Raw genomic sequence first — 25,655 nt, forward strand, 5'->3', positions numbered from 1 at the left:
GAAGTCAGTAGCCCTTTGGTGAGTGTTCCAGATAAACGAGAGGTCGCTGAAGGTGAATTAGCCGATTAGGCAGATCACAGCGAACACAGTTTCGCTGATTGAAGATGGCCTGGTCTTGCCCCCAAGTACTAAAACGTTCCTAAGCCTCTCCTTGGGGCCACGTCTTTTACTCATAGTCCAGAGTTTAAGTAAATCGTTTGTCCACACAGAGTAGGGGGTTCGCGTGATCCTGCATTTCCGAGTGTGATGCATGTCGGCTCGCACGGCCGGCCCTGTCTGCGCAGCGGGCTGGCCCGGCGCCGGGTCCCCCCTGACGGCCGTGGGTCCCATGCTTGTGTGTTGCAGGCGGCATCCTCATGTACGGGGCTCTGCTCCTGTTCGAGTCAGAGTTTGTGCACGTGGTGGCCATCTCCTTCACGGCCCTCATCCTCACCGAGCTGCTCATGGTGGCCCTGACCGTCCGGACGTGGCACTGGCTGATGGTGGTGGCCGAGGTCCTCAGCCTGGGCTGCTACGTGGCCTCCCTTGCCTTCTTAAACGAGTATTTTGGTAAGTTGCCATGGGAATCCTTGTCTGGTACTCATTTTTATACATTTGTTTTGTTTTCTTTTAAGATTTTATTTATTTATTTGACAGATCACAGTAGGTAGAGAGAGAGAGGAGGAAGCAGGGTCCCTGCTGAGCAGAGAGCTCGATGTGGGGCTCGATCCCAGGACCCTGAGACCATGACCTGAGCTGAAGGCAGCGGCTTAACTCACAAGCCACCCAGGCGCGCCTTTTTATTACTTCTTGATACACTGTCTTAAATTGCAGACCACAATAAAACCCACATCAGAAGGCTTCACTACACAAAAAGCTTATTTTTATGGAAAGAACTTGTTTTTACAAAAAAAAAAAAATTTTGTAAAAAAGTCTTTTTTACAAAAAAATTTTTACGAAATTCAGATTGTCACCCTCTTGGCTTTTCAAAAGTTTATATTGAAGATGGCTGTTTCCAACAACTCCTTCCACAAGAGCTGCATTATTTGTTCTTTTTGCTAATTGACAAGCTCCCCAGATGGAGTCGAGGCCCGCCTTTGGACACGGAGGCCACGGGACAGCACGCTGGTGGCCTCCGCCCCAGCACCTCTTCAGTGTGTGCGAAGCATCATGGGCACCGTGGCAGGGTCACTGTGCGCATCCCAGCTCCACTGTCACCAGTCCGGTGACCTTGACAGAGTGGCTCACAGAACCTGTTCCAACACGCGGCCGCTGGGCCGCTCTCCGACTGTGCTGTGGCGGCCACCAAGCTCGCCCCTGTCACCCTGTTGTACAGAGCGGAGGGAAAGTGGGCCAGACTCGCCCTTAGCCGCAAGCTCATGGGACCTACTCACGCTCCTTCCGCTAAAACCTGGGGCCCACGGGCCGCGGGAGGAGCTCGCTGTGCACAGGAGCCCCGCGCAGCCCGCTCTGGCCCAGCGCCCCTGCCGGCCCTGGTCTGCGTTCCTCTCAGCCGGCTGCCCCCTGCCCCCTGCCCCAAGCCTTTCCAGCCAGAGTGCGTTCGTCACACGGTTCACTGTCCCAGTGTTGACCCATGTTGCCACGGAGCACAGACGACCTTTTCAGGGTTTTTAGAATTAGGGCAGCGAGAAGAGAAGGAATATTGTCAGACGAGCCCGACGGCAACGTTCGTCCTACCGATCGTCACCGCCAGGTGCTCCAAGGCTCCCAGAGCTGGCCCAAGCCCCTATAGGGCGGAAACGGTCACCATGTCCACGCCGCATGAAACAAACACGGCTTGGGGTGCTTTCCTGATCTGAGGTGAAATTTCCCAGAGGATTTTCAGAAAAGGGAAAACAGCACCATGTCCCTGGTGGTCTTGTCAGTGACCATAGTAACAGCTAAAGTGCTCACTGTCGCTGGGTGAGGCTGCATAGTCCTGGGCCTTTGTTACCCCTGTGGGACCAGTGCCGAGGTCCCAACCTCCACGACTTGCTGGCGCTCGTGCCTCCCACGAGAGCAGGAGCCCAGCGGCCAGGGAGCCCGGTCCCCTCCAGACAGTTGCTCGTCAGGCCACTGTCCGTGCAAACAAGCACTTCCTGTAAATTCACACCCTGAGTGTTAAGTTCCTGTCCCCTGCCCCGTTGGTGGGCCTGACAGGCGTGTGCTCAGGCCGAGGCCGCTGAGGAAATGACACACCCCATAGAGGTTCTCGCCCAGCCTCCTGGCTCCTGGTGCGCGGAGAGCCAGCAGCTGGGAAGACAGCAACAGACCTGGGGAGGGGGACATGAAACCCTCAGGCGAACGAGACAGAGGAAGTGCGTCCAGGGGCCCAGAGGGTGGGGGGAACCCTCAGGGAGAAGCATGCTAGCAAAGACATACGTAGCACGAGTCGAAAATTAAGCCAAGGGCGCTCCAAGAGATGACCAAAGAGGCAAAGAGTCAGGTGGAGGGGTGAGAACCAGGGAGATTCCGGGTTCCTCCAGGAGGCCTGCCCTCTGGCTACCACGGGGTCCCAGAAAGAGAATGCACAGGAAAGATCTAGATCTGAAATCTGCGTGTCTGCAGGGAAAGGCGCCCACCGGGGACAGTGACCAACTCACGCCAAGACCCAGCTTCATCAGAGGCTCCAGACGCCCTCAGCGGTGAAGACAAAATCCGGGGAGCTCCAGGGAGAAGCCAGCGGAGCGGCTTCGGTTGGGGGCTGGGCCTCAGGCACAGGAGTGTGCCTGGAGGAGGTGTCTTGGGGGCAGGGGGGAGGTACCCCAGTGCAGAGGGCAGTGTACTCGGCGGAGCAGGAGAGAGCCTCCAGCGGGCCCGCAGGGCCGCCAAGAGAGGACGTGGTGTGGACACAGACTGTGAACACCACTTGTGGAAGTGTCCTCAAAGGAGGCTGAGCAGAAGGCGACTCTGCTGGCAGCGGTGCCTTCGGCCCTCTGGAGTGGGCTGTCCTACAGGGCACAGCCGTCCTGGGTTCCTCTGCAGGAGGCTGGGAGGCATCCAGAAGTTCTCCACGTTCAGTGGCCGCTTTGGAGCGGGTCCCACCTGGGCGAGGGTTCTGCTCTGACTTGCCCGCCTTCCAATACCGGTGGCCCTCCCTGATCGCTGGCCTCATCAGAGCGTTGCCGCAGTAAATGCGTCTGTGTCACCGTTGGTTCGGGGCTGTGGGAAAATCCATCTGAAGGCCAAAGCATTAACCCTTAACAAATAGTCGACGTGTATTTTCTGTCACCGAGTAGCATGCCCCGCACGCTCCGGCGGTCTCCAGGATGGTTCGTCTTCTCCAGGAGGGAAAGAGAAGAGCCTCGCACCTCTGCTACCCGTGGTCGCGCGAGGTGCCTGGTGAACTCGTGCAGGCGAACACGGATGGTAACGCGCAGCAGCTGTACCAGGAAAGCGTCTCCACGGCAGAAGGGCAGGTCGCGAAATGCGAGTGTGGGGCGAGTTTCAACGGCAGGAACTGTGTATTTCCTCCGTTGTCCTAACTGGAACATTACACGTGGCCGACAAGTCAGCGTCCACCCACCGCAGAAGCAAAGCTGTTTCTTTGGGTCTGCGCTGCCGCCTCTCTCAGGCAGGGGCGAAGCGGGCGGTGCTGGAGACTCGCCCCTGGCGGGAGCGGCCTCCTCTGTTCCTTACTGACTCTTCGTGGCCCAAGCAGGCGGCCCCGTGGGCTTTTACCCCCGGGCCTGGCGCGCCTGGTGAGGGCCGGGGCCGGGCCTCCGGGTGTCGCCAAGGGCACCGTGCACCCTCCCTGCCGCGGGTCTGCCTCGGTGTCTTAGTGGTCGAGTCCCCGAGACGCACTGCGGGGAGTTTCCCGGGTGAAATCCAGACCCTGAGCCGCCGGCTGTGGGCAGGAGCGCCCTGGGCTCACCGCGTGCAACAGCCGTGACTCCCGCGAGGGGCCCAGGGGCAGCTGCCGCGGGAGAACCAGGTCGGGGTCGGCTCTTGCACGCGCGTCTCCCCGCGGAGCGCAGGCGGCCCCGCTTTGTTCCGTGAGCGTGAGACGCGCCCGCGTGCCCGGGAGTGGCCGGCGGCGGCTTCCCCGGACGGCCGCTCCCGCCCACACAGCTGGCCCGCGGGTCCCACGGGTCGCTGGGGTGGCGTCGCCTCCCCGAGCCGGCGGCCGAGCCCTGCGTGCACGTGCGGCCGCCGCGGGCGCTCGGGGTCCCTGCGCGCGTCTGACCCTCGGGTCTCTGCTCGGTGGAGCGAAGCGCCGCGCTGGGCGGCGGGTGCGGGACGGGCCGCGGGAGGCCGCCTCTGACGCTCGCTCCTGTGTCTCCGCAGACGTCGCCTTCATCACCAGCGCGACCTTCGTGTGGAAGGTGTCGGCGGTCACCGCGGTCAGCTGTCTGCCGCTCTACGCGCTCAAGCACCTGAAGCGCAAGCTGGCCCCGCCCAGCTACTCCAAGCTCTCGTCCTAGGCGCGGCGCGGGGCTGCGGGGCGCGGGGCGGGGGCGCGGGCGGGAGAGGCCGGGGCGGCCGTGCGGGGCGCGCAGCCGCGTTCTGTCCGTCTGTCTGTCTGCTTCTCACAATTGAACTTCGCTGTCGAACCGCCTGCGTGTCCGTGGAAGCGGCGCGGGTCCCCTCCCCGGGGCGCGCTCCTGAGCGCGGGCGCGGGGCTCCCCCGACTCGCAGCCTGAGCCGCGCGCCGAGACCCCCTGCTCCGGGGCAGCGGTCGCCGCGCGGGGAGCCCGGGGTCCGGGTCGCCGTCCGTGCAGGTGACACGGGCCCGCGAGCTCGCGCGCCGCACGCCCTGCCTGGACCCCGCGTCCCCGCCTCGGCCGCGCGCTCCGCGAGCCCCGTGAGCCGGCTTGGCCGGGTCCCTGGTCGGACACGGCGCCGTGGCCCGCGTCAGCGCCCGCGCTTCCCCGGAGCGTGGGGCGACTTCCCCCCCGTCCGCTGAGGCGGGGGCCGCGGCCCCACAGCCCGTGCCGGGGTCATCGGGCGGCCCGCGGTGCGGGGCTCAAAGCGGCCTCCGCGGGTCCCGGGCCTGTGCACCTGCCGCCCGCCAGGTGGCGCTGTGACCCCTGTCCCGGGGCCCCGCCCACCAGGTGGCGCTGTGTCCACGCCCCGCCCCGTCCCGAGGCCCCGCCCACCGCGCGGGGGTTGCGCGCGCAGCGGCAGGAGGGACGGCGGCACGCGGGCTCCGGTCACCGAGGCCCCGCGGGTGCGGCCGGGCCTGCGGGCGGCGTGTCCCCGAGCGAAGGGCCGGTGGTTGTAAGACGCGGCCCGCGGCAGCACGTGGTCGGCGACCCCGAGAGACGAGCAGCCGGGAAGCGTCCGGAGGGGACGCGACCGGACTTGAGGGCGGACTCGGTGGGGCCCGGCCAGCGGCCCTCGAGGCGACGGTCCCCGCGCCTGCCCCGCGGCCCGGCTCGCGAGCGCTGCCGGCGGCCCCGGCGGGGTGGGGGCGGGGCCGGGGCCCGGGGGAGGGGTGAGGCCGAGTCCGGCGGCGGGGCGGAGGCCGGCGCGGGCAGCACGCGGCGCTCAGCCGTCGGGGGTGGGGTCGGTCCAGGCGCCCGGTGGCCGCGGCGCTCGGCTGGCGGTGCGCGGGCGGCGGGCGGGAGGACGGACAGGTGCCGGCTGGACGCGGGGCGGGGGCGGGTACGAAGGTGGCACCGCAGAGGCGCGGGGGCCGCAGGCCGGGGACCCCGGCAGGGACCGGACCCCCACCTGCAGGAGTGGCCGGAGGCCCTGCACTGTGGGCCCTTCTCTCCCCCCAACACTGTGAAGCCCCCGAAAGGTTCTGCCGTCCGGGGACACAGGTCAGGGCCTGCCACCCCGTCCTCTGGGCCCCCAGACCTGCCGTCCCGCCTGCCTCGCTCGCGGTCACATCTCCCCTGGACGCTGCGCACAGTCCAAGGGGCTGGACCCGCCCCTTCCCCTGACGTTCCTCCAGCTCAGAGCCTGGCAACCCACAGAAGGCCCACCTTGTTCTCCCGAGTTCGTGGCCTCCTGGCCCAGGGCCGAGGTCACCTCTCCCGACCCCAGCACATGCCCACCTGAGATGCACCCAAGCCGGGACCTGTGACCAGGTAGGTCACCCGCACAGCCTGGAGCTGACCAGGGCCCTTCTCCCTCCCAGACGCCCATGCGGGACAGCCAGGGTCTGTGCTGGGATTTCTCCGTGGAAGTGGAGGAGAAGCAGGTCCGCCCTGGCCCTACTCTGGTCTTCATGGGGAGAAGGAGAGCCTGAGTCCAGGGCTGCTCGGGTTGGCAGACCACAGCTGTCGTCCTGTTCCCCATCCGGTTCTCTAAAGAAGCCCTCACGTCCTCGGAGGTGGTGGCCTTGTCCACGTCCCAAGACAGCAGTGGTCACCTGAGGCCTCTGAGAACTGGACCGACCGCGTGGGAGGGTGGAGAAACAGGCATGCGGAGGTTTAAAGCCTGGGAGAGCAGGACGCTCCTTCTTGGAGTTAACTGGGAACTGACGTGCACGAAACCCCTGCCTGCTGCCCTCCTGGACGGTGGGTGAGGACCTGAGGGTCACCGTGTTGCCGCCCCCCACCCCGCCCAGGGGAACAGTCAGGCTCTGTTCCTGCCAGTCCCAGCCCCAGTCCCAGCCCCTGTCCCAGCATGGAGACGCCTGAGCGGACGGAAGCCAGCGGGACAGGCCAGGAGCACCCTCCATCCCAGGACCGGGGCCTTCAATGGGAAAGGTGTGGTCACCTCCAGGCGGGTCCCCACGGGCTGGGGCTGTCCTGCAGCTTCTCTCCCTAAAGCTTTTGTCTTGGACTCATTCGTGGCTTTCAGAGAAGCTGCAGGACAGCGCAGCCCCCCTTAACACCCACACACCCCCTGGGCCGAGGGGCTCCATCCTGTGGCCTCGCCCCCAAGGGTGGCGGACGCCCCCATCTCCCAGTGATGTCTGCCCTGTCCCCGGTCCCAGAACTCGGGCATTTGGCCGTCAGGTCTCTGGGTCCCTCTGTCCCTGCCCCACCAAGCACCGGGCAGGGGTGTGGTATGGCCCATTGGGAAGGACACGTGGCACGCGTTTGTGTCCTCAGGGAGCATCTGTGGCTGCTGCCAAGGTTCGGGACCATCTGGGAAGGGAGCCCTGTGCTCCCACGTGCTCTGGGCCAGCGCGGTATGTGCCTGGTGGTGCCGCTGGGTGTAATTTCAGAAGATTCCAGAAGGTGGTGCTGGAAGCTAAGAAATGCCTGCCCGCCGCTGGCGCCTGTGGTCGGTCTGGGCTGATTCTTGGTTTGGGGACAGCAGAGGACACAGCTCTTGGAACAGGGACCCAATCCCAGAACTGAAGAACTCCGGCCACAGCCCATAGACATCTGTGTACATGTGGCGCCTGTTTGGCCTGAATGGGAAGCCTTGGACCCCTCTTCGTAGGTGAGAGGCAGGCCGCCCCTGTCGGGCAGGGGTCCCTGGGTCCCCCGGAGGCCCCCGTGAGGGCTCACCCAGGCCCGCAGCCCCTCCCCACGGACAACCTCCTGCAGGGCCCGGAAAGTTCTGGAGGCCCGGCTGCCCTCCAGGGTCTGCGGCCCTCAGATGTGACGGACCAGAACGGGCCTGCATCCTTCCTTCTGAGTCCTGAAAACACTGAAGTAACTGCAGAATTTTCCAGGTTTCGTAACCAGCTGCTAGAGAGAACCCAGGAGTGCCAGAGCCATTGCGTCACGCTCTCCGGGGTCCCTCGCGCCCGCAGCGGCGGCTCCCCACCCTGCATTGCAGGTCACCAGCAGTCCCAGCAGGCGCGCACCCGCGGGCACCAGCTCTGCGAACGCTGGGCTGGGAACAGCAGCACGGAAATCCCCACGGGCTCCGCGCTGGGAACCCAGTGATGCTGAGACCGGAATGCCTGGGGCGGCGGACACAGGGACTAGGCAGGGCCGGGGGCGCTGGTGAGAGCCGTGCCGTCCAACCCCAGCCCTGTGGCCTTCCCCTGCTCAGTCCTCCCCCTGCAGACCTGGCTGGGGCTCGAGCCCATACCGACCCCCTGGAGGTGGGGAAGCGCCCGGCTCCAACGCTCTCAGGACGCTGCCATCACTGGCTGTCCTGGGGCACACTGTCCACTCTGTCGAAAGCCAGCACCCCAGCCAGGAGGCCCATACCCATCTCTGGAGTTCCAGCATCCGTCGAAGCAGGCCAACAGCCCCTTGGGGCTGGAGGGGCGCCCGGGGCTCATGGTGGGTCCTGGGCCTTTAGAGCCGGCGGGCGGCACACATGCTCCAAGCAAAGAGGACAGAAGGCCCAGACCCACTAGGGGTGCAGTCGTGGGCTCCAGCACCTGCAGATATGTGCCCCAGGCCCCTTCGGGGACCAGAGTACTCAGGGCCCTGCCGGAGAAGATCCCGGCTCACTGGGTGCAGCAGACGGGTCCCCTCACCCCATCCACACACGGCTGAGCCATCAGCAGTGCTGAGCACCTGCCCTCAGCATAGCCCAGAGCCAGAACCCCCGGTTCCCAGTGTGCCCCCCCCCCACCATCCCGCCAGGGCCACCAAAATGCCTAGGAAGCAGCAGACTCGTCCACTCAGTTCCGGGTCCCAGACATCTGAGGTCAGAGTGCCCAGGGCCATGCTCCCTCTGGAGGCCCAGGCCACACCTGTCCTGCAGCTTCAAGCTCTGGTTCTGGGGGCCTTTGTGGCCTTGTGACCTCGTGGCCTCGTGACTCTGTGATTCCACTCCATGCCTCTGTCCTCATGCGTGTGGTCTCCTGAGTATCTGCGTCCAGTCCTCCCACTAAATGGGGGCACCAGTCACTGGCAGGGGGCCCAGGACTGACCCATGGTAGCAAATTCCATCTCCAAAATTCCTCTTCCAACTATCCCAAGGTTCTGGGAGACATGAATGTGTGGGGACACCCCATGGCCCCATACAGTGGGGTTAGGAGAAGGATCCCTTAACAGAACTGCTTAGATAACTGCTGTCAGCTAGGCGGCTCCTTCCCGCCGTGCCTGAAGGGACAGAGAGGCCTCCAGCCCAGCCGGAGGATGGTCTCCGTGTCACAACAGGACCTCGCTTACCGTGCTCCAGTTGTGTCCGCCCCCCTCCCTGGAGCTCAGCCGGGCCACCTGCACCCAGGGTTCAGGCCTTTGAGGAAAGTAAAACGTTTACACGTTTACGTGGAGTCACAGGTTCAAAGCGTTGGTGCTTGGACATCGTTGGTGTGGTTTGGGTGAACCCAGATCGCTGGGCAGCGCCTGCACAGACGCCATCCGCACACACAGGATTTTCGTCATGTGGCGTCCACCTGGCTCTGGGACACCTGGACAGGGTTTCAGGCATCTTTCTGTCCTGCGTCGCACTTGTCTTGTCGCCGTGACTCGATTTCTCCCCATGGCTCCCAAGGTGCGGGCAGGGTTCTCTGAGTGTCTGAAGGCTGTTGTCATACGAACAGTTTGGGGGCCTTGCCCAGAAGGGGACACTGTGATGATTACTGTTTTCCTTGAAGTAGAGCTGAAACTGGCCACGCCACAGAGCTTACCTTTCTTGGGTCCCCTTGAGCAAAGCCCTGGGTTAGCGCCCCCCACCCCGCCTGGAGGGCCCTGCGCCGCCACAGTCATGGGCGAGACGCACCTGCTCCCATTGGAGCACCCTGCATCTGGGGCAGGTTCGGTGGAGAAGGCCCACCTCGTGTCACAAGACCCGCACCATCACCTTCTGATGATGCATCCAACTCCGACATCCCTCTGGTGTGCTTTTAATTGTTCTTCTCTGTGTTTCTCTCAACGGTCCATTTGTCGTCCCCCAAGTTGGGAAGCTGACGTTACCCGCCCGCAGGTGCTGGCGGGGAGGCCGCCAGTTTCCCTGCTTGAGGTGGTCGTTGATAAGTGCACAGTCGGCACCATCGCCAGCATGAGCTCCGCGGCCCTCCCCTTCCAGACCTGTCCGGTGCTCACGGCCGGGCCTGGGTCAGACCGCCTTCCCTTTCTCCCTGGGAGTCCCACACGCGGGCTCGGACGCGTAGGTGCCCTGGGCTCTGGAGGGCCAAGCACACCAGCTATAGACGCCCCCCCCCGAGACCTCTCCTGTCCCTCTGCCGACCTGTGTCCTCGGGCTGTGAGCCTTGGGCCAGCCTCGCAGGGGCCAGGTCCCCTCAGCCAGTGCCCGCGAAACCTGGCAGGGAAGGGGGAGGGAGGCCCCAGGGTAGATGCAGGCCGGACCCACGGGAGAACAGAGGGGTTTGCCATCTCCCTCCCCACAGCCCCATGGAGGTCGGAGGTGGACCTGGGCCTTCCTTCCAGCAACTGGGACAGGGCGACTGCAGAAAACACGTTTAAACGAGCTCCGGGGAGAAGCAGGGTCCTGATCTCCTGTCGGGTGGTTCTCAGTCTCCTGCAGCCCGAACAGAGTCATGGTCCATCCCAGAGGTCAGAGGTCCGAATGGGTTTCTCTGGGTGACCGTCCAGGAGCGGGGAGGTCAGGTTCCTTCCAGAACCTTCCGAGGAGAATCTGTCCCCACCGCCTCCATGTCCCCAGACCCCAGACACCCCCATCCTCCCCGTCAGCCCATGGCATCCTCCAGCCGCCTGCCTCCGTCCTCCGGTGCCCCACGCTGACCCCCGCCAGCCTCTGTCCCGGACCCTGGCAGCACACTCCCAGCTCCGGGCCCGCCTCAGTCCTCCTGCCTGAAGACTCCAGGGTGAAGTCAGTTCCCACCGTGGCTCCTGGGGCTTTGCTCCTCACGCGTCCACGGACCATTGCCCAAGCGCCCTGCGTGTGCCAGTCAAGACCCCCCGGGCATCGGGGTCCCACGGACTCCCAGCTGAGGTGCCTGCTTGGCCTCCCCCTTGGACAGCGCATGGCATAAAGCCAGAGCCTGGCTGCTCCCCGCCTGCCTGCAGGAGTGCACGTCAGCAAGGGAGCCGCTGCTGCTGGGACCGGGGCCACTGCACATAAGAAGCTGCCCTTCCTCCCACGGAGCACCTTCCCACGGGACGGCAGTGTGTCCCGCCGGGGGGCTTCTGGGGACCCCCTCACAGGATGGCTCCCGGTTGACCACCCAGCACCCCAGTGGTCTTGGAGTGGCAGCAAGACCAGCATGGGCTGCATGGCAGGGGTATGGGCACTGGGACAGAGCCCACGTGGGGACAAAGGGGAGCCCCAGGAACACCCTGTCCAGGGACCTGCTGTCGCTGGGAAGAAACTCAGTCCAGGCGGCTGTCCTGCACTTGGTGCCTGCCGAGCTAGCCCTGCAGGCCAGCAGGGCAGGGGCAGGAGTCGGCCCTCCTTAGGCAGCCCCCACCCCAATTTGTGACAAAATGAGAAGGAACAAAAATAGCAGGAGAGGAGCAGGTGACGCGTGTCTGCTTCCCCACAAGCCAGGTCGGGTGTCGGGGTCAAGGCGCCCGGGGGGGGGGGACAGGTGGGACGGTGCTGACGTGGCACCCAGGGCATGGGTGCGAGGCTGCGTGCAGGGAGACCCAAACACAGAAGTCCAGCCAAAGGGCAGGGGCCACAAGAAGCTAACAAGGATCAGGACCCATGGGGACCCCAGCGACCCCCCGGACCACTGGTATCCCGCCTGCAGGCACGTCCTGTGGAGGAGCTGAAAGCAGGATCTCTGGGCTACCTGCACCCCCCGCTCTGCGCAGCCCACTGTCCCTCCACGGACCAGCATGGGAGCAGCCGGACACATACTGGCTGCGGAATCCAGTTCAACCTAAAACAGGAGGGCTCCGTGCTGTAAGGGTGCGGGGCTGGAGGACGTGCAGACGAGGGTCGAGGGCCAAGAAGTGGAGAGCAGGGGCTGGGGGCGTTAGAGTTCGGGGGACAGTGTCAGTTCGCAGAGGGCAGGGCTTCTGTGCGCCCTGCCCAGCAACACCGATGTATTCAGTGCCACGAAGCTGTACCCCCAAATGGTGAAGATGGTCAATTTTTTTTTTAAGATTTTATTTATTTATTTGACAGAGAGAGATCACAAGTAGGCAGAGAGGCAGCAGAGAGAGAGGGGGAAGCAGGCTCCCCGCTGAGCAGAGAGCCCGATGCGGGGCTCGATCCCAGGACCCTGGGATCACGACCTGAGCTGAAGGCAGAGGCTTTAACCCACTGAGCCACCCAGGTGTCCCAAAGATGGTCAATTTTTATGTGCATTTTGCCACCATTTTAGAAAACAGCCCCTGAAGGGCATGTGGTGGCCTGAGGCCCCACAGGGTAGGGTCCCGTAGCTACCCCCGCCCAGAGCCCAGCCCCCAGGGCTCGGAAAGGATCGCTTCTCCCTCCCAGGTGCTGCCCACCCACCACCGGTGGCTCCCTGGGTGCCCTCACGGCCAGGGGCCATGGCCATAGCCCCAGACTTGCCAGTGGCAGGTGTGAGATCGCTGGGGCGCGTGCCCGGTGCCACTTCCTGTGCCCAGGAGGACAGGCTGGTGCAGACCTGCTGTGGCCGGGCATCCCGGGCTCTCACGCAGCGTCTTGACGGGTTGCGCATAGGTGAGTCAGATGCACATGCGTTAAGTTTTCCTTGAAATTCAGTCTGGTTTAAAAATTCATGGAAAAAGTGCCTGGCAAAGCCTGTTTGGAACTTTACTGAACCAAACCCACTTTGACAATAGTTTGGGGAGCGGCGTGAGCCCAAGTGGAGGCTCAGAGGATTCCACTTGGTTCCCAGGGGCGGGGATGGAGCCAGGGCGCTGGAGGGGCTCTCCCACGGGGGCGGGGGTCCGCAGAGCCTCCCTCGGGAGGACCGCACCACACACAAAAAAGGAAGTTGTTCACAATCAAGAAAGGAAAGTCAGACCAGCTTCCCTGTCTCAGCCGTGGAGAAAAGTGACTCACCTCAGCTGCTGCTCCCTAAGCCGGCGGAGACCGCCAACTAATGTAAGGAAAATGTTACAATGTTGCCACTAGAAAACCCTGAATCCACAGGTGCAAGCCCCAGGTGCAGCCAGAAACCAAAGATGTTGCCTGTCCCACCCACCAGGTCCGCGGTGTGAGGGATTTGGAAGCCCGCCGGAGCCTTTTCCTTGGACGTGGCCAGAAGTGCAAGGGCCCTGGGGCATGCAGAATAGAGAAGGCTGAGGCCCACGGAGCCCAACGCCTTCCCCCTGCTGCTCGCAGATGCCTCCAACATCCTGGAAATTAAGCCAAGCACAGGAGTGAGCCGCCTCTGGTTGCCAGCAGTCCCAGACTGGCTGGGAGAGAGGAGCTAGGGGACCGCAGGGCATAGCGGGGCGGGCGCAGGGCAGGAGCCACATTTCCACGCAGGTGCGGGAGCTCGGGCCATGTTTTACCAAACGGTACAGCCAGACCCACACAAGCCACGTGTCTGCTCTGCCCAAGAGAAGTCCTGGTGCCACGCGAGGCTCCTTGCTGAGTGGCTGTGTCAGACCCAGGTGGGGGCAGGGCCGCCTGGCGTCTACACCGTCTGCCTCCTGCCACTTTGGGGCACTGTGCATCCTTTGCCCACCTCTGAAGCATGGCCCCCATCCCCGGGAACGGCCACAGTCACTTGCTGTGTCTTTCGCCGGTGGCTCTTCCACAGCCTGGGGCTCCAGCGGCCGTGACAGAAGCCCAAATCAGACCAGACGGCGCAAAAGGGAAGTTGTCTTTCCAACCCCGGGGACACACTCGAGAATAGGCTTTCAGGCCCCATTTAATCCGGAGGCTCAAACGGCACGAGTTCCCTTCTGGACTTGCATTCTTCCACGTGGCCTTGGCTGGCAGGCCCTTCCACAGGAGGTGACATGGAGCCACGGGCTCGCCCCCCCCCCCCCAGGACATCTTTCCGTCTGTGCAGGAAACCTCTAGGGAATAGGAGGGGGGACCCCGTGACCCCACAGGGACTGTGGGCCAGGCCTCCAGGTCCCTGGGCAGAGGGCCGTGCTGGTGTGGTGCTGGCGGCGATGGCTGGCCTGACAATGAAGGTCATGGTGGAGGCAGAGGTGCATAGCTGGGGCGTCTGGGCAGGGCTGGGAAGGGCACAAGTGTCAAAGGGATGGGGTCAGCTCAGCAGGGCACATGCCATTTGTGCCGGTTCCCTGAGGACGTGATGACAGATCACCATGAACTAGACATCACCAGTGATGTCCATCTGTCATGCTTCTAGAAGCCCCAGGGCACAGCCCATGCGGCTGCAGAGAGGACCCTCCCCCGACTCTTCATGGCCTGCAGGCCTACTTCGCACTCGTGGCCTCCAGGTCTGTCACCCCAGCCCCAGCTCCTTGTGTGGTCTCCCTCCGGGTCTCTTCTGTGATGAGCACCATGGTCACAGATCAGGGCCCCGAGCGCATGCTCTTAACTAATCTCATCTGCAAAGACCCTGTTTCCAAACAAGGGACAGAGACCAGGGGTGGGACTCCAGTGCATCTTTTTGGACGACACGGTTCAACCTATGACCAACATGCGGAGGGACTTTCTCGGAGCTGAAGACCCTCCTGGCGGCTCCCATGGGTGTGCGGCGGGGGCTGGGGGGGGGGCATCCAGGCTGTAGCCGAGAAGCTGCCAGGATGGGAGCCCAAGGACCTGCTCCTGGTGAAACTGGAGGACGTCGTTTAAAACAAAACAACCCTTTTAAGCTTCTAGGAGCCTTCCTAAGGGCAAACGGCAAATGAAACCGGCCATTTCTATTCCAGAAAATCTACATGAACCCATCAGGAAAGGCCAGAGGCACTGGTATCAGAACCTAACCAGCTCCCCCAGCTCAGCGAGGAGACCCCTCCAGAGGCTGGGGTGCTCCAGGTGCCCTGGGCACCCCGCCCCTCCCGAGGGCTTTCCTCCCAGGAGGAGCCAGGCCTTGGGCTTCCCTGGGCTGGGCTCCCGGGGACAAGGCCAGAGGCCGGACGCTTGGGGAGGGCGGACCTCACCGAAGTCCTCCAGCCAGCCGCTAAGCAAACAGGGAGCAATGCTAGCAAGTCCCAGGCTGGGCAGGGCGGGCAGTGTCCAAAGTTGCTACAATGCGCCACCGAAACGCCCAGTTTCTACGAGACAACTGTGAGGCATGCGAAGAAGCAGGAAAGCAGGACACACGCACCAGGGGAAAGCAGAGCAGGGAGCGGCCCGGGCGTCCCCGACGCTAGGCTTCACGCCCCCGGAAGTGCCCCCGCGAGTGTGTGCACAGAGCGGGACGAGAGCTGCACTCCGGGAGTGGAGGGACGCACGATGGGGACGTCACACGAACGGTGCTGTCAGGAACGGGCAGAAACTGGAAAAGAGCCAAGGAAGATTCTGGAGCCAAGAAGCCCCGTAGCGAGAGAAAGGGATTCACGAACGGGCAGAAGAACGAGCGGGTCTACTTGGAGATCAGCCAAGATTACGGAGGCTGAGAACAGGGAGGAACACGGGCAAGAACACGGGAGTCCAGGGGGCGGCCGCGGGGCAGAGGCGACGAGCGCTCTGCCAGGCCTGGGGGCGGATGTCCCACGTTTGTTGACAACAGTGGGTACCCAAGACACCGACTGGCTGATAAACACAGAGACCCACAAGCTTACATGTCATTGTACAAACGCTGAAAATCAGACACCGAGAAGATCTTAAAAAGTAGCAAGAGAAAAATGTGTCCCTTACAAGACCAACAGTGGCTTCTCGGCAGACGGCGCCGTGGGTGCGGCATTCAGGGTACTCGAAGGGAGCTCCTGCCAACCAAGAATGCTACAGTCAGCGAAACTTTCAAAAATGCAGGGAATGAAGACTCTCCCAGCTTAGAAACACAACAATACAGAATTTGCATTCGGCAGACACAAAAGGGAGGTCTTCAGGCTGGAAGCAGGTGCCCCCGGTGGAGACAAGGGTCCTTCTGTAAAGCGACAAGTGGTGACTGGATCTCCTTTCTTCTCTAACCTACTTAGAAAGCGGTTGTATACAACAGTGTGTCTGTAACAGAGCTCTGGGCCCAGAGTGGACAGGAGTGTGACATACGTGGAACGTCTTTGCCAGTAATCACACTAGGCAGTGGGTGCAGCAAAGCCGAGTCCCGCTAAGGAAACGCGTGCAGGCGGGGAAGCGACACAGCGTGCCGTCAGCTCCCTGTCGGTCCCCCGGCGCTGCATGAACAATGGCGGCAGAGGGGCAGGGAGCGCGGCCCAGGACTCCGGTCCGCGCCACCACCGGGCTGAGCTGCTGGAAGCGTCAAGCTGATTGTGGTTAAAATGCTGGACCAGAAAAGAGTCACGGACTTTGGCGGGGGGGGGGGGGGGGGGGGGCGGTTGCAGTTGCCTGCATCTGGGTCTGGATTTTGGCTCAGGTGGTGACCTCAGGGTCATGAGATCAAGCCAACAAGCCAAGTCGGACTCTGTGCTCAGCGGGTGATCTGCTCGAGATTCTCAAGGAATAAATTATTTATTATTATTATTTAATAATAAATCATCTCTCTCTCCTTCAGCCCCTCCCCCCTTGCTTGTGGGTGATCTCTCTCTCAAATAACAAATAAATGAAACTTTAAAAAAAAATAGTCACTTAGCATTTACAAAGAGCAATAAAGGGGGAACAAAGAACAAAAAAGACGTTCGCTGAAACCGAACAGTAAGACTGCAGACGTCAATCCGACTCGAGCAATGAGGACATCTAGCGTAGGTCGATCCCATGAGCCAGGCAGGGACTGTCAAATGGACAAAAGCAAGCAAATAAGCTCCGGCGAGCCAGCCCTAAGCAGGAGACAGGAGGTGCATTTCGGGTTCTAAGGCACAAAGGGACTGGCAGGGAGGAGACTGCGCCCAGCGAAGCGGCCAGACGGGGCCCGCCGAGGCTCATGCTGATGTCAGACAAAATGGATTTTAACACAAAGACGAAGGGGGACGTTCGATGATGATCAAAGGGCCAACCGGTCAGAGAGGGGCAGCAAGAGAGCTCGGCTACGTGCAACCAAGCTGAGGGAAAGCAGGGAGGAGCAGAGCGGCCTGCACCAGGAGCCAAGAGCCCGGTTTGCACGCAGCTGTAGCCAACAGACCCCATGCAGCGAGGGGGCAGGAGACCCGACCCACCGCACAGGCTGGCAAGCCCCGAAGATGTGAGCGCGCTGCACCAAGATAGCAGGATGCGCACGCTTTTCAAGGCCACGGAAGACACCTAAGGCCATCGCAGCCTGGGCCACGGCTCATGATGGGGGGGCGGGGACAGGGCAGACAGGGCAGGAGCGTTGCAGGAAGGTTCTGAATATTAGCTAAATACATGTGGAGAGAGAGGACTCCAGGTCCTTGGCGGTGGGCACCAGGAACAGAGACTGGTTTCTGTGAGGAGGTCCCTGCGTGGCAGCTCCAGGTGTGGACGGAGGCAGTCATCAGGTGCTACGCTGGGCAGTTTGGCTTTGACCCTGGTGCCCTGGGCAAGTGTCCAGGGAAGGGAAGTGGACCGATTCATTGGTGATTGAGATTTTAGATCTGATGGCAGTGCCCAGACTGGGTGGACAGGCTGAGTGTGGGCGGGAGACGAACAAGCAAAGGCCTCTGCCATGTCCCAGGGCAAGGGGGGATTACAGAGCTGCTTTGCAAGTCACAGCTGGTGTAGACTCCCAGAACCCCGAGTTCCTGGGTCTCTAAGAACACCCTACACCTGGAAGTCTGAATGTGCTGGCACAGGTGTCTAATCAAAGGGAACCCCTTCTCTCTCGGCTGCAGTGACCCTGTGAGACTTAGCTGCATTGGGGTTTATAAAAATCTCAGTAGTGTACTTGAAAGTAAACAACACTCCTTAGTTCTGACCTCTTAATAAGCCAATCTCCGCGCTGTCCACTCCCCATGCACACTTCCCCGCATCTCTGATCAGCCTGGGGTGTCCTTCCTGCAGGTTAGACGGTGCTGTTGAGAAGAACCCACACCTGCCCGCAGAGGGAGGCCAGAGGCTCCCTGTTCCTTGTCAGAAGACGTCCAGCCCCTGCTCCTTCCGAGGGCGCACCAGCAAGGACAGAGCGCTCATGCTTCACTGGGGATGTCGGAGGTGATATTCGGGGGCAAGAAGGCACTTGGTTGCCAGCTGCGCAACAGGAAGAGAGCGGGGAAGGGGGTGCTGGCTAGAAGACTGGCCCAGGAGCCTCTCTGCCTGGGGCAGCCTGTGCCCAATCTGCCCCAGATCCCAGAGGATGGATTCCCCTGGGGCCAGGTGGGCCCAGTGGCCCGCAGGTCTCCCAGGCTGCAGGCCGGCAGCTCCTGCAGGGCAGCTCCAGCAGGGCAGCTCCAGCAGGCCGAGCTCTCAGGGGTTCTCCTGACCCCGTCCGGGCCGCCGGCATCAGAGGCCCAGGTCTCCTTAGCCCTGATGCTTGAACACAGAACCCAAAGCACGGGGACCGCCCCGGGGCTCTAGAAAATACTGAGCAGGGTGCATGATACTCCAGGGCGCTCCCAGAGAGGGGATTTGGCTTGCAAAGGGACTTCGAAAACGGTGAGCTTCTCTGGGTGTATTCGCCCCAATAATCCGCAGAAACAACAGTAACCTAAAAATAGTCTTGTTTTCTGTCCTAAGCTCCTTTTAACTTCGTTAGTCATCACCAACCCTTAAAATAAAACCCGTGTAACGTCTCTCCTGGTAGCGCCTGTAAACACACCCCGAGGGGAGGCCGACGACCGAGAGGGGCCGCGGGGGCCGCGGGGGCCGCGGCCGCGGGGCGGAGGCCGGGGGCGGGGGGCCGCGGTGGCCGCAGGAGCCGCCCGAGGCGGACACGGGGGCGCGCTGGCCGCGGAGCCGCCGCTGCCTCCGGAACTCCCTGCGCCCTGGCGCGCCGCCACCGTGGTCCCGGCAACGGCATTAAACACGGGGAAACAGACGGGGACTCCGTCACCGGGCGGGGGGGAGGGCGCGAGCGCGGACAGGAAAAGCGCTTTTCTGGACGGAGGGAAAATTATTTATTAAGGAGGAGGCGCGGGGGGAGGGGGGAAGAGACGAGGAAATGGAGGAGGAGGGGGAGGAAGGGGCGGGGGCGCGAGGGGAGCAGGGGGGAGGCGGGCGGAGGGAGGAGCCGGCGGGCCGGGCGGGCTCCAGGTCCGAGCGGCGCGCGTGGCCGTGCGGGAGAGGCGCACCGGAGGGCACGGGGTCACTCGCCGCCGCGGCCGCCCCGTCCCGCCTCGCCCCGCCCCGCCCCGGCTGCGGGGCCACCCGGACCCGCCGCGGCACCGGGTCTTTGCAAAGGGCGGGGCGGGGCGAGGCGGGGCGAGGCGGGGCGGGGCGGGGCGGCCCTGGCGCCCCCTGGTGGCCCCCCCCCCCACAGGACGCGCGCCCCTCCCCCTCCCAGCCTCAGCGTCTTCGCGGCGCCCCCCAGCCTCGGGCGTCCCGAAGGGGTCCGTCCCCCTCCAGCATCCTCGTGGGGTCCCCTGGTCTCAGCGCCCTCGTGGGGTTCCCTCCCGGGGTCTCCCAGGGCCGGGGCACCGCGTGGGAGAGCCGCAGGCGGGGTCACCCAGACGGCGCCCTCGCAGCCCCCAGACGCGCGCGAGCGCACGGCCCGCCCTCCACGCCGCCCGGCCGCACGCGCGCGCGGGACGCGGGGTCTCGGCCCCGGGTAGCCCTGCAGACGGCGCGGGCACCGTCCTCGTCCCGCTGTTCACGTGGCACCGACGAGCCGGCGAGACCCCGCGGGTGGGCCAACGTCGCACCCCCCCCCAGGTCCCCGGGGCGCGGAGGCATTTGGGGCACCCACTGGAGTCCCGCAGGCGTCCCGGGTCCCCGCGGCAGACATCGCCTCGCCTTTGGGGCTATTTGAAACTCCGTGAGGGTGTCGCGCGGCACACGGGAGATCCCCCGGCCCCAGGCATCCCACCGCCCTAACGCCCCAGCCCCTCGCGTCCAAGGCCAACGCGAAACTTTGCTCCGGGTTTGGCAGCCGCGCCGCGCCGGGGAGAGGCAGGAGGTTTTGAGAAGAAAGTGTAAAGTGAACCGGCGGCGCTGGAGGCTTTCCCGAAACCCGCTCCCAGTCTCAGACCCCTCCCCCAGGGGCTAGAAACCCCAAAGTCGCGCCTTAAAGTGCCCCGGCCCTCCCCGACAGCCGGGCCGGCCCTGGGCGGCGGGGGCGCTGCGCCCGTGGTCTCCCCGACCTCCCCCCGCCGGCTCACGCAGCAGGCAATCTGGGTCGCTCCGATATTTAGAGTAAAAAATGACAATAACTCCACGTCCCGGGACCGCCGTGCAATCTGTTAGTAATTTAGCGGGACGGGAATTTCCTTTCTCGGGCCTGCCAGTGGAAGCACTTTTCCAAATTTCCACAGCGGGGGAAGCCTGCGCTTTTACATAATGACTTCAGCATGCCGGGCGCCCGCGGCCGCCCTCCTCTCCTGCTCCCTCCGCCCCCTCATTAAAGCAGAGTGGAACTCCCTGAGGACCCGGGCCGGACCCCGGCGTCAGGGACCGTTCCTTCTCCGGGTGCTCCCGGCTCGCACCCCGTGCGCCCCTGCCCTCCGCGTGCGCCCCCGCCGACCCCCGTGCGCCCCTGCCCTCCGCGTGCGCCCCCGGTACCCCCCGTGCTCCCCTGCAGTCTCTGGGGCGCCCCCGCCGGCCCCGTGCGCCCCGCGGGCCGGGCGATCAGCGGCCCGGCGCGGGGAGGGCAGGAGCGCGGCGACTGGTCCTCGGGCCCTGCGCCGGCTCGGGCGGGGGCGTGATGTCACGGCAGGGAGGGGGCGCGGGAGCGGCCCGGCCGGCGGGGAGGCGGGGGAGGTGTTTTCCAGCTTTAAAAAGGCAGGAGGCAGAGCGCGGCCCTGCGTCAGAGCGAGAGTTCTAGGACTCCGAACTCGCCGGCACACTCACCGCGCGGGATCCGGCGGCCGGGCGCGGGCACCGGGGCGCGGGCGCACACCTCCGAGCCCCCGCCACCCCGCCACCCAGCCCGGGTCCCAGGGCGCAGCCGGGCCCGCCACGCGCGCACACGCCCCTCAATGACATCTCTCCGGGGCGGGCGGCGCTGAGCCGGGCCGGCGCGCGTCCGCGGGGAAAGAGCTCTGCCTTCCCGGGAGACCCGGCGGGCGGCGGCGCCGAGCGCCCGCTCCTCCCGCTCCCCCTCTCGCCCTTCCTGCTCCTCCCGCTCCCGCCGCCGCCGCGTGGATGCCAAGTACCAGTTTCCCAGCCCCTTCCAAGTTTCCACTCGGGCCTCCGGCTGCAGCCTGCGGGAGCGGAGAAACTTTGGGGCCCGCGCCGCCCTCCGGCGGCACCATGAAGTCGGCGGAGGAAGGTAAGCCGGCGCGGCCAACCCCCGCCGCGGGCCCCCCGCGCCCCCAGCCTCGCGCCCGCCGCCCGCGCCCCGCGGGGTCCCGGCCCGGGCGCGGCGAGCAGGCGCGGCCGAGGTCCGCCGCCGGGAGGGGCGCGGGCGGCGGGCGCGCGGCGCAGACCGGGAAGCGGTGGCCCCCTGGTGTTTCCCCGGAGCAGCCCTGGCTTCGCGCGCGCCGTCTTGCCAATAGGTGTCTCCTCTCGCCCAGCGCTGAGCGCAGCCTCGCGGCGAGTCCGCGGCAGAAGCTCAGCCCGGCGCGGGCGGGCCGGGCCGGGTTCGGGCCGCCACGACCACAAGAAGCGCGTTGCGTGAAGTGAGGTGGGAAACCGCAGCCGCGCCCGTTGCTTCCCTAGGGGGCCAAGGCCACCCTGCGGCTTCGGGGACCAGCCGTAGGACGTGAGGCGGGGGTCCGCGCCCCTTCCGAGCACCGCTGGTGGCAGAGCCTCTCCCCTGCCCTGCGCTCGCAGGACTAAAGGGCACCCGATGTGCCGTCCGGACACCCGGACAGAGCCCCTCATTCAAGCCATTGCGCAGCCCACCCACGGGAGCTCTAACCGTGGGAAGTGGTTCTGGACGGTGCGAAAAGGGACCTCCGGGTAGTCAGGGAGCTGCCTAAGCCCGCATCCAGAAGCCACTGGGCGTGGGGGCCTCACCCCGATGCCCCGGCGCAGAATGGAGATCGTCCTGGGTGATCTCCCGCAGGTGTCTGGAAAGGGCCTCCAGAAGGGCCCCGGGCATCCTGCTTAAGGATCAGAATAGCAAGGGCGTCCTGGAAACTGCAAGACACCTTTCCAAATGCCCCTTCAGTGCTGGAGCGTTTTACGTAGACGATGTTCAGAACGCGGCCAACTTGCCCCGTGTAGCGAGGACTGCGTGCAGACGGCAGAAGGGCTTCTGAGAAGCAGCGCCTTCAGGCACCAGCCAGAGGCCCCGACCCGGCCAGAAGCGCTCTCCTCCAGGAAGGTCCTGGTCTCCAACCAGGAGGCACCCTAGGTGGTGCCCTCGGTAAAAGAGATCAGTTATTTTCTGTACCCGTGAAGGAAGAGGTGTGTTCCTCACCATTTCATCCCGGGTTAGGAAATATTTAAATGTAAGCATCAGGTAATATTTATGAAACAAGCTCTTGCTATTAGAAAATTTTCTAACAAATGTGCTAAGGTTTTGGTCGTAACTTCTTGGACACCTTTTTCAAAGTCTGCCCGCATGTGTTTTTTTAAAAATGCAGGCCTTTCAGAGTTTCATTTTCTTGACCTGAGCCGCCCGTGGTCCATCCTGCAGCGCTCTTTTCTTTTCTTTTTTTTCAACAAGAACCCCCGTCTGCGGGGTGCTGGCGATTCTTCCTGTTTCCTGCTTCAGAAAGTGCATTTGAAAAGGGCCTTTGGAGAGGTGGTGGGGCCTCTAAACTCGGTGATCGCAGGGGTGTTCTAGAAGAGCTATAGCATTAGGCAACCAGAAAGTGCGATGGAGTCCTTCCCGGACCCAGGCCGTGGGGATGAGAGGCGGGGGGGGGGGGGGGGGGGGCTCCAGCGGCTGCTGGAGGATGTGAGGGGTCCTCACCAGGAGGCCGGAGGGAGGCACCAGCGGCCCCCATGAGGAGCAGCTCGATGCCCCAGCACTTCCCTCTGGTCTAATGAGCCTCTGGGCTGAACCTCGTTAAGCCCTGTTGTTTCCGAAGGCCCCGTGCCTGTTTTTCCGCGTGGAGAATGCAGGGAAACGCTGGTAGCCGCCTACCCACCCACCCCGAGGTTGCTCCACACAGAACGCCCCCGGGCTCTCCGGGGCAGAACAAAGCGGCTCTGTTCTCCCCACACTTCACTTCGCCGCCTTGTTTCCTAATCCAGATTAGGAGAGGCCCCGGCCCGGCGCGGCTCCATCACACCCAGGGCCGGAGCTCCGTGCGCCGCGAGCACGCGCAGCCGGAGAGGACGCGCCAAGCTAAACATTTCCATCGGGACAGGAGTGTCTGCTGAATTGGCAGATAGCTCCACACCGTGTACCAGTTGAAAGGCACGGCGGGCGGGCGGAAGGGGGGGCGGTGTTGCTGGTAAGAGGAGCTTTTAGAAAACCGGCCTGTGTATCTGGCTACTTTGGTTGGGGATCCGAAACTAGGTGGGGGGCCGCTCAGCCTTGGGCAGAGTGGGGCTGAGTCCCCGTCCCCGTGGCCAGGTGGGAAGTGGGGGGACACCTGTGCGTGCGGAAGCGTGAACCCCCTTTCTCCCGAACCTGGAACGAAAAGCTGTCGTCCACGCTGATCGTAAGGGCGGTTGCTTCCACGGACGTTCTCGGTGGGTGTTGGAAGGCAGCTTTGGGGAAAACAACTGGAAAGAGAAAATGAAATGTTGCTTCTCAACAGAAACAGACTCCATTTGCCCGAAGGTCAGCAGAAAAAGTGAACGAAATCACAACAACCCTCCAACGTACATCTCAAAGTGAGGACTATTATTAGAAGCAAAATCAGGCCAAAGTGAACCATAGTTTATCACTGGAGAAAAGCAGCCATTGCAAAGGGTCACGGGAGAGAAGCATGAGGGGGGGCACGTGATTTGCAGGTTATTTGCTTCTGGCAAAAGGCCCCCCCAGAGGGCCCGCAGGGCAGAAAGGAGGGCGTGTTGGTTAGCAACGGGGCCGCAGGGGTGGACATCGTGCCACCCAGCCTTTCCCCGACTTGACGTCCCCTCCACGGGTGATTCTCAGTCTCCTATGAAGTTCCCCTGCTGTACCAGATGCTGGTTGCCCGTGGCACCAAGACACTGGGGACAGTCAGCACACACAGCTGGGAGAAGGCACATCAGGCAAGAACGGTGCCCACACAGGCCTTCAGCTTGTGCCTGCTGCGGCCGGGCTGCTGGGACTGAGCCCTGGGTCTGGATCCCGGTGCTCAGCCTTGGGGAGTTCTGCAGTGGCTGGCCGACCGTAGTGTAAGGAGTCAGGGGACTTCAGCCACCGGTGTTCCAAGGAGGCCTCGGGGCAGGTGGGCGTCTGCGTTGTGGGAAGGCCCAGAGCTCAAAGGGCTGCTGTGGGGCAGCCGCGCAGGGACCGGGGGCAGCCTGTGCGCGCATCAGCAGAGCCCCCCCACACCGAGGGGAGCATCTCCAGCCCCGAGGGGGAAACTCCCATCTCCTTGGCACTTTCAGGGCACAGGGTTAGCTGTGGGGGCCGCGAAGTGGTACTGGAGGAGGGGTTGCTCCTTCCAAGTGTCAGAGCAGCTTAGAGAGCAAGTCCGGCTGTCCGGGGGAGGCGCACTGGCCCCTGGCCGGAGGTGCATGTTGTCGACTCCGGCAGCAACCAGGACGCCCTCACCTCACTCCACGAGAGGCCTGGCCCGTCCCGAGTTTGCTTTCTCCTTCGTCGGGGGCGTCGCTGCACAGATTCGGTGGCTCGGGGCAGCCGGCCCTTTCTCTGGGACTCAGTCTTGATCTTGGCGCCCCTTGGGGTGTGCGGGGCGCGGACCGGGGTCCCGCCCGCGGGCTCTCGGCCCCGCTCGCCCCCTCCCCGCGCGCCGCGGCACACGTGGACCCCCGGGCGCGGGCGGGGGGCGGGGGACACGAGCGAGCCGCGTGCGCCCGGGCTGCCCCGAGAGTTTATTTAAAACTCGGAAGCCGGCGGCCGGCGAGCGGCTTGTTTATGTCAACCCGGAAACAGCGGGGGGGGCGGGGGAGGGGCGCGGGGGCGGGGGCGGGGGAGGGGCGCGGGCGGGAGTCACGTTACCCGGGGACGCGGGGCCCGGCGCCCGGCGCAGCCGAGCCGGGAGCGGCGCGACCACAGGTGCCCCCGGCCAGGGCCGCGACCCAGGCGCCGACCCGGACTCCGACCCGGGTCGACGCAGACCCGGGGCCGGTCCCTGACTAGGCCGGGACCCCGGCCCCGAACCCCAGACCCCGAGCGGAGACCTTGACCCCAGACCCTGGACCCCGAGCCCCTGCGCGGGCCCCAGCGCCGACCCCGCCGGTCCCAACATGACGGGGCTGGAGGAGGACCAGGAGTTCGACTTCGATTTCCTTTTCGAGTTTAACCAGAGCGACGAAGGTCCCGCCGCCGCCCCAGGTGGGTCCGCGCCGGCCGGGAAGGGCATGGGGCCCGGACAAGGGGCGCGGGGCCCTCCGGGTGCTGTGTTTGAGGACGCAGGGCCGGAGGTGTGTGCCCCGAGGGTGCAGGCCCCAGGGGGTGCAGCGTCCCCCAGGGTGGACTATGGAGGTGCAGGGGTGGGGTGGGCAGGACCCTGGGGGTGGAGGATGGAGGGGGCGGGTGGCACCAGGTGTGGAGGTGCAGGCTGCGGCCTGGGGTGCAGGGGTGGGGGTGAGGGTCCGCAATGCAGGATCTGGGGTGCAGGGGCATGAGGGGGTCAGCGGTTGGTGTGCAGGGGCCTGAGGTACAGGGGTGCAGAGTTCTGAGGTGCAGGCCCCCTGGAGGCATGCAGGGGTCTGGGCCTGGGGGTACAGGAAAGAGACTGAAGTCAGGAGTGGCTGGCTTGGGGGGGTGCCCTGCCCCCGGGGCACTGGAGAACTAAACGGGGTAGGGCATAGAAGGGAGTCGTGGCTGCGGGGAGAGGCCAGCGCGCAGGCGTGTTGCTCAGCAGCCCATAGTGAGGACTCCGGGCGCC

The 25,655-nt window shown here is 64.2% G+C and overlaps 3 protein-coding genes across 12 annotated transcripts in view; all 3 read left to right on the top strand.

Annotated features, from left to right (window-relative positions):
• The window catches only part of ATP9B (ATPase phospholipid transporting 9B (putative)), a 174,004-nt gene extending 169,287 nt beyond the window's left edge, over window positions 1-4,717 (top strand). The window contains exons 23-24 of one of the 3 annotated variants that reach the window (XM_059409851.1): window positions 346-549; window positions 4,267-4,717. In XM_059409851.1, the coding sequence (XP_059265834.1) occupies window positions 346-549; window positions 4,267-4,403 (341 nt within the window). In that variant the 3' untranslated portion in view covers window positions 4,404-4,717. The remainder of the gene's footprint in view (window positions 1-345; window positions 550-4,266) is intronic. The other 2 variants (XM_059409852.1, XM_059409853.1) reach the window with 2 other exon arrangements.
• Window positions 4,718-5,538: 821 nt separating this feature from the next.
• Window positions 5,539-18,362, top strand: LOC132023703 (uncharacterized). 2 transcript variants are annotated; one of them, XR_009406029.1, is made up of 2 exons: window positions 5,539-10,999; window positions 17,659-18,362. XR_009406029.1 is itself a non-coding variant. In XM_059409854.1 (2 exons), exon 2 carries the CDS (start codon window positions 9,178-9,180, stop codon window positions 10,339-10,341), a length of 1,164 nt encoding a protein of 387 aa, XP_059265837.1. In that variant the 5' UTR covers window positions 5,539-7,326; window positions 7,562-9,177; the 3' UTR covers window positions 10,342-14,331. The 2 variants fall into 2 exon arrangements, 1 of the variants encoding a protein (XP_059265837.1); XM_059409854.1 differs by lacking the exon at window positions 17,659-18,362 and having other exon boundaries at window positions 5,539-7,326; window positions 7,562-14,331.
• Window positions 18,363-20,478: 2,116 nt separating this feature from the next.
• Window positions 20,479-25,655, top strand: part of NFATC1 (nuclear factor of activated T cells 1) — a 93,995-nt gene continuing 88,818 nt past the window's right edge. For 2 of the 7 annotated variants that reach the window (XM_059409860.1, XM_059409861.1), the window contains exon 1: window positions 20,483-21,019. In XM_059409860.1, the coding sequence (XP_059265843.1) occupies window positions 20,893-21,019 (127 nt within the window). In that variant the 5' untranslated portion in view covers window positions 20,483-20,892. Of the gene's footprint in view, window positions 21,020-24,781; window positions 25,100-25,655 lie in introns of those variants that run through there. The other 5 variants (XM_059409855.1, XM_059409858.1, XM_059409859.1 and 2 more) reach the window with 5 other exon arrangements.

This window comes from Mustela nigripes, chromosome 8, assembly GCF_022355385.1.
Source record: "Mustela nigripes isolate SB6536 chromosome 8, MUSNIG.SB6536, whole genome shotgun sequence".
Taxonomy (NCBI): domain Eukaryota; kingdom Metazoa; phylum Chordata; class Mammalia; order Carnivora; family Mustelidae; genus Mustela; species Mustela nigripes.

What these genes read in the sequence shown, in the direction of transcription:
- LOC132023703 (XM_059409854.1), top strand. Translation starts at nt 9,178, where the DNA reads ATGTGGCGTCCACCTGGCTCTGGGACACCTGGACAGGGTTTCAGGCAT.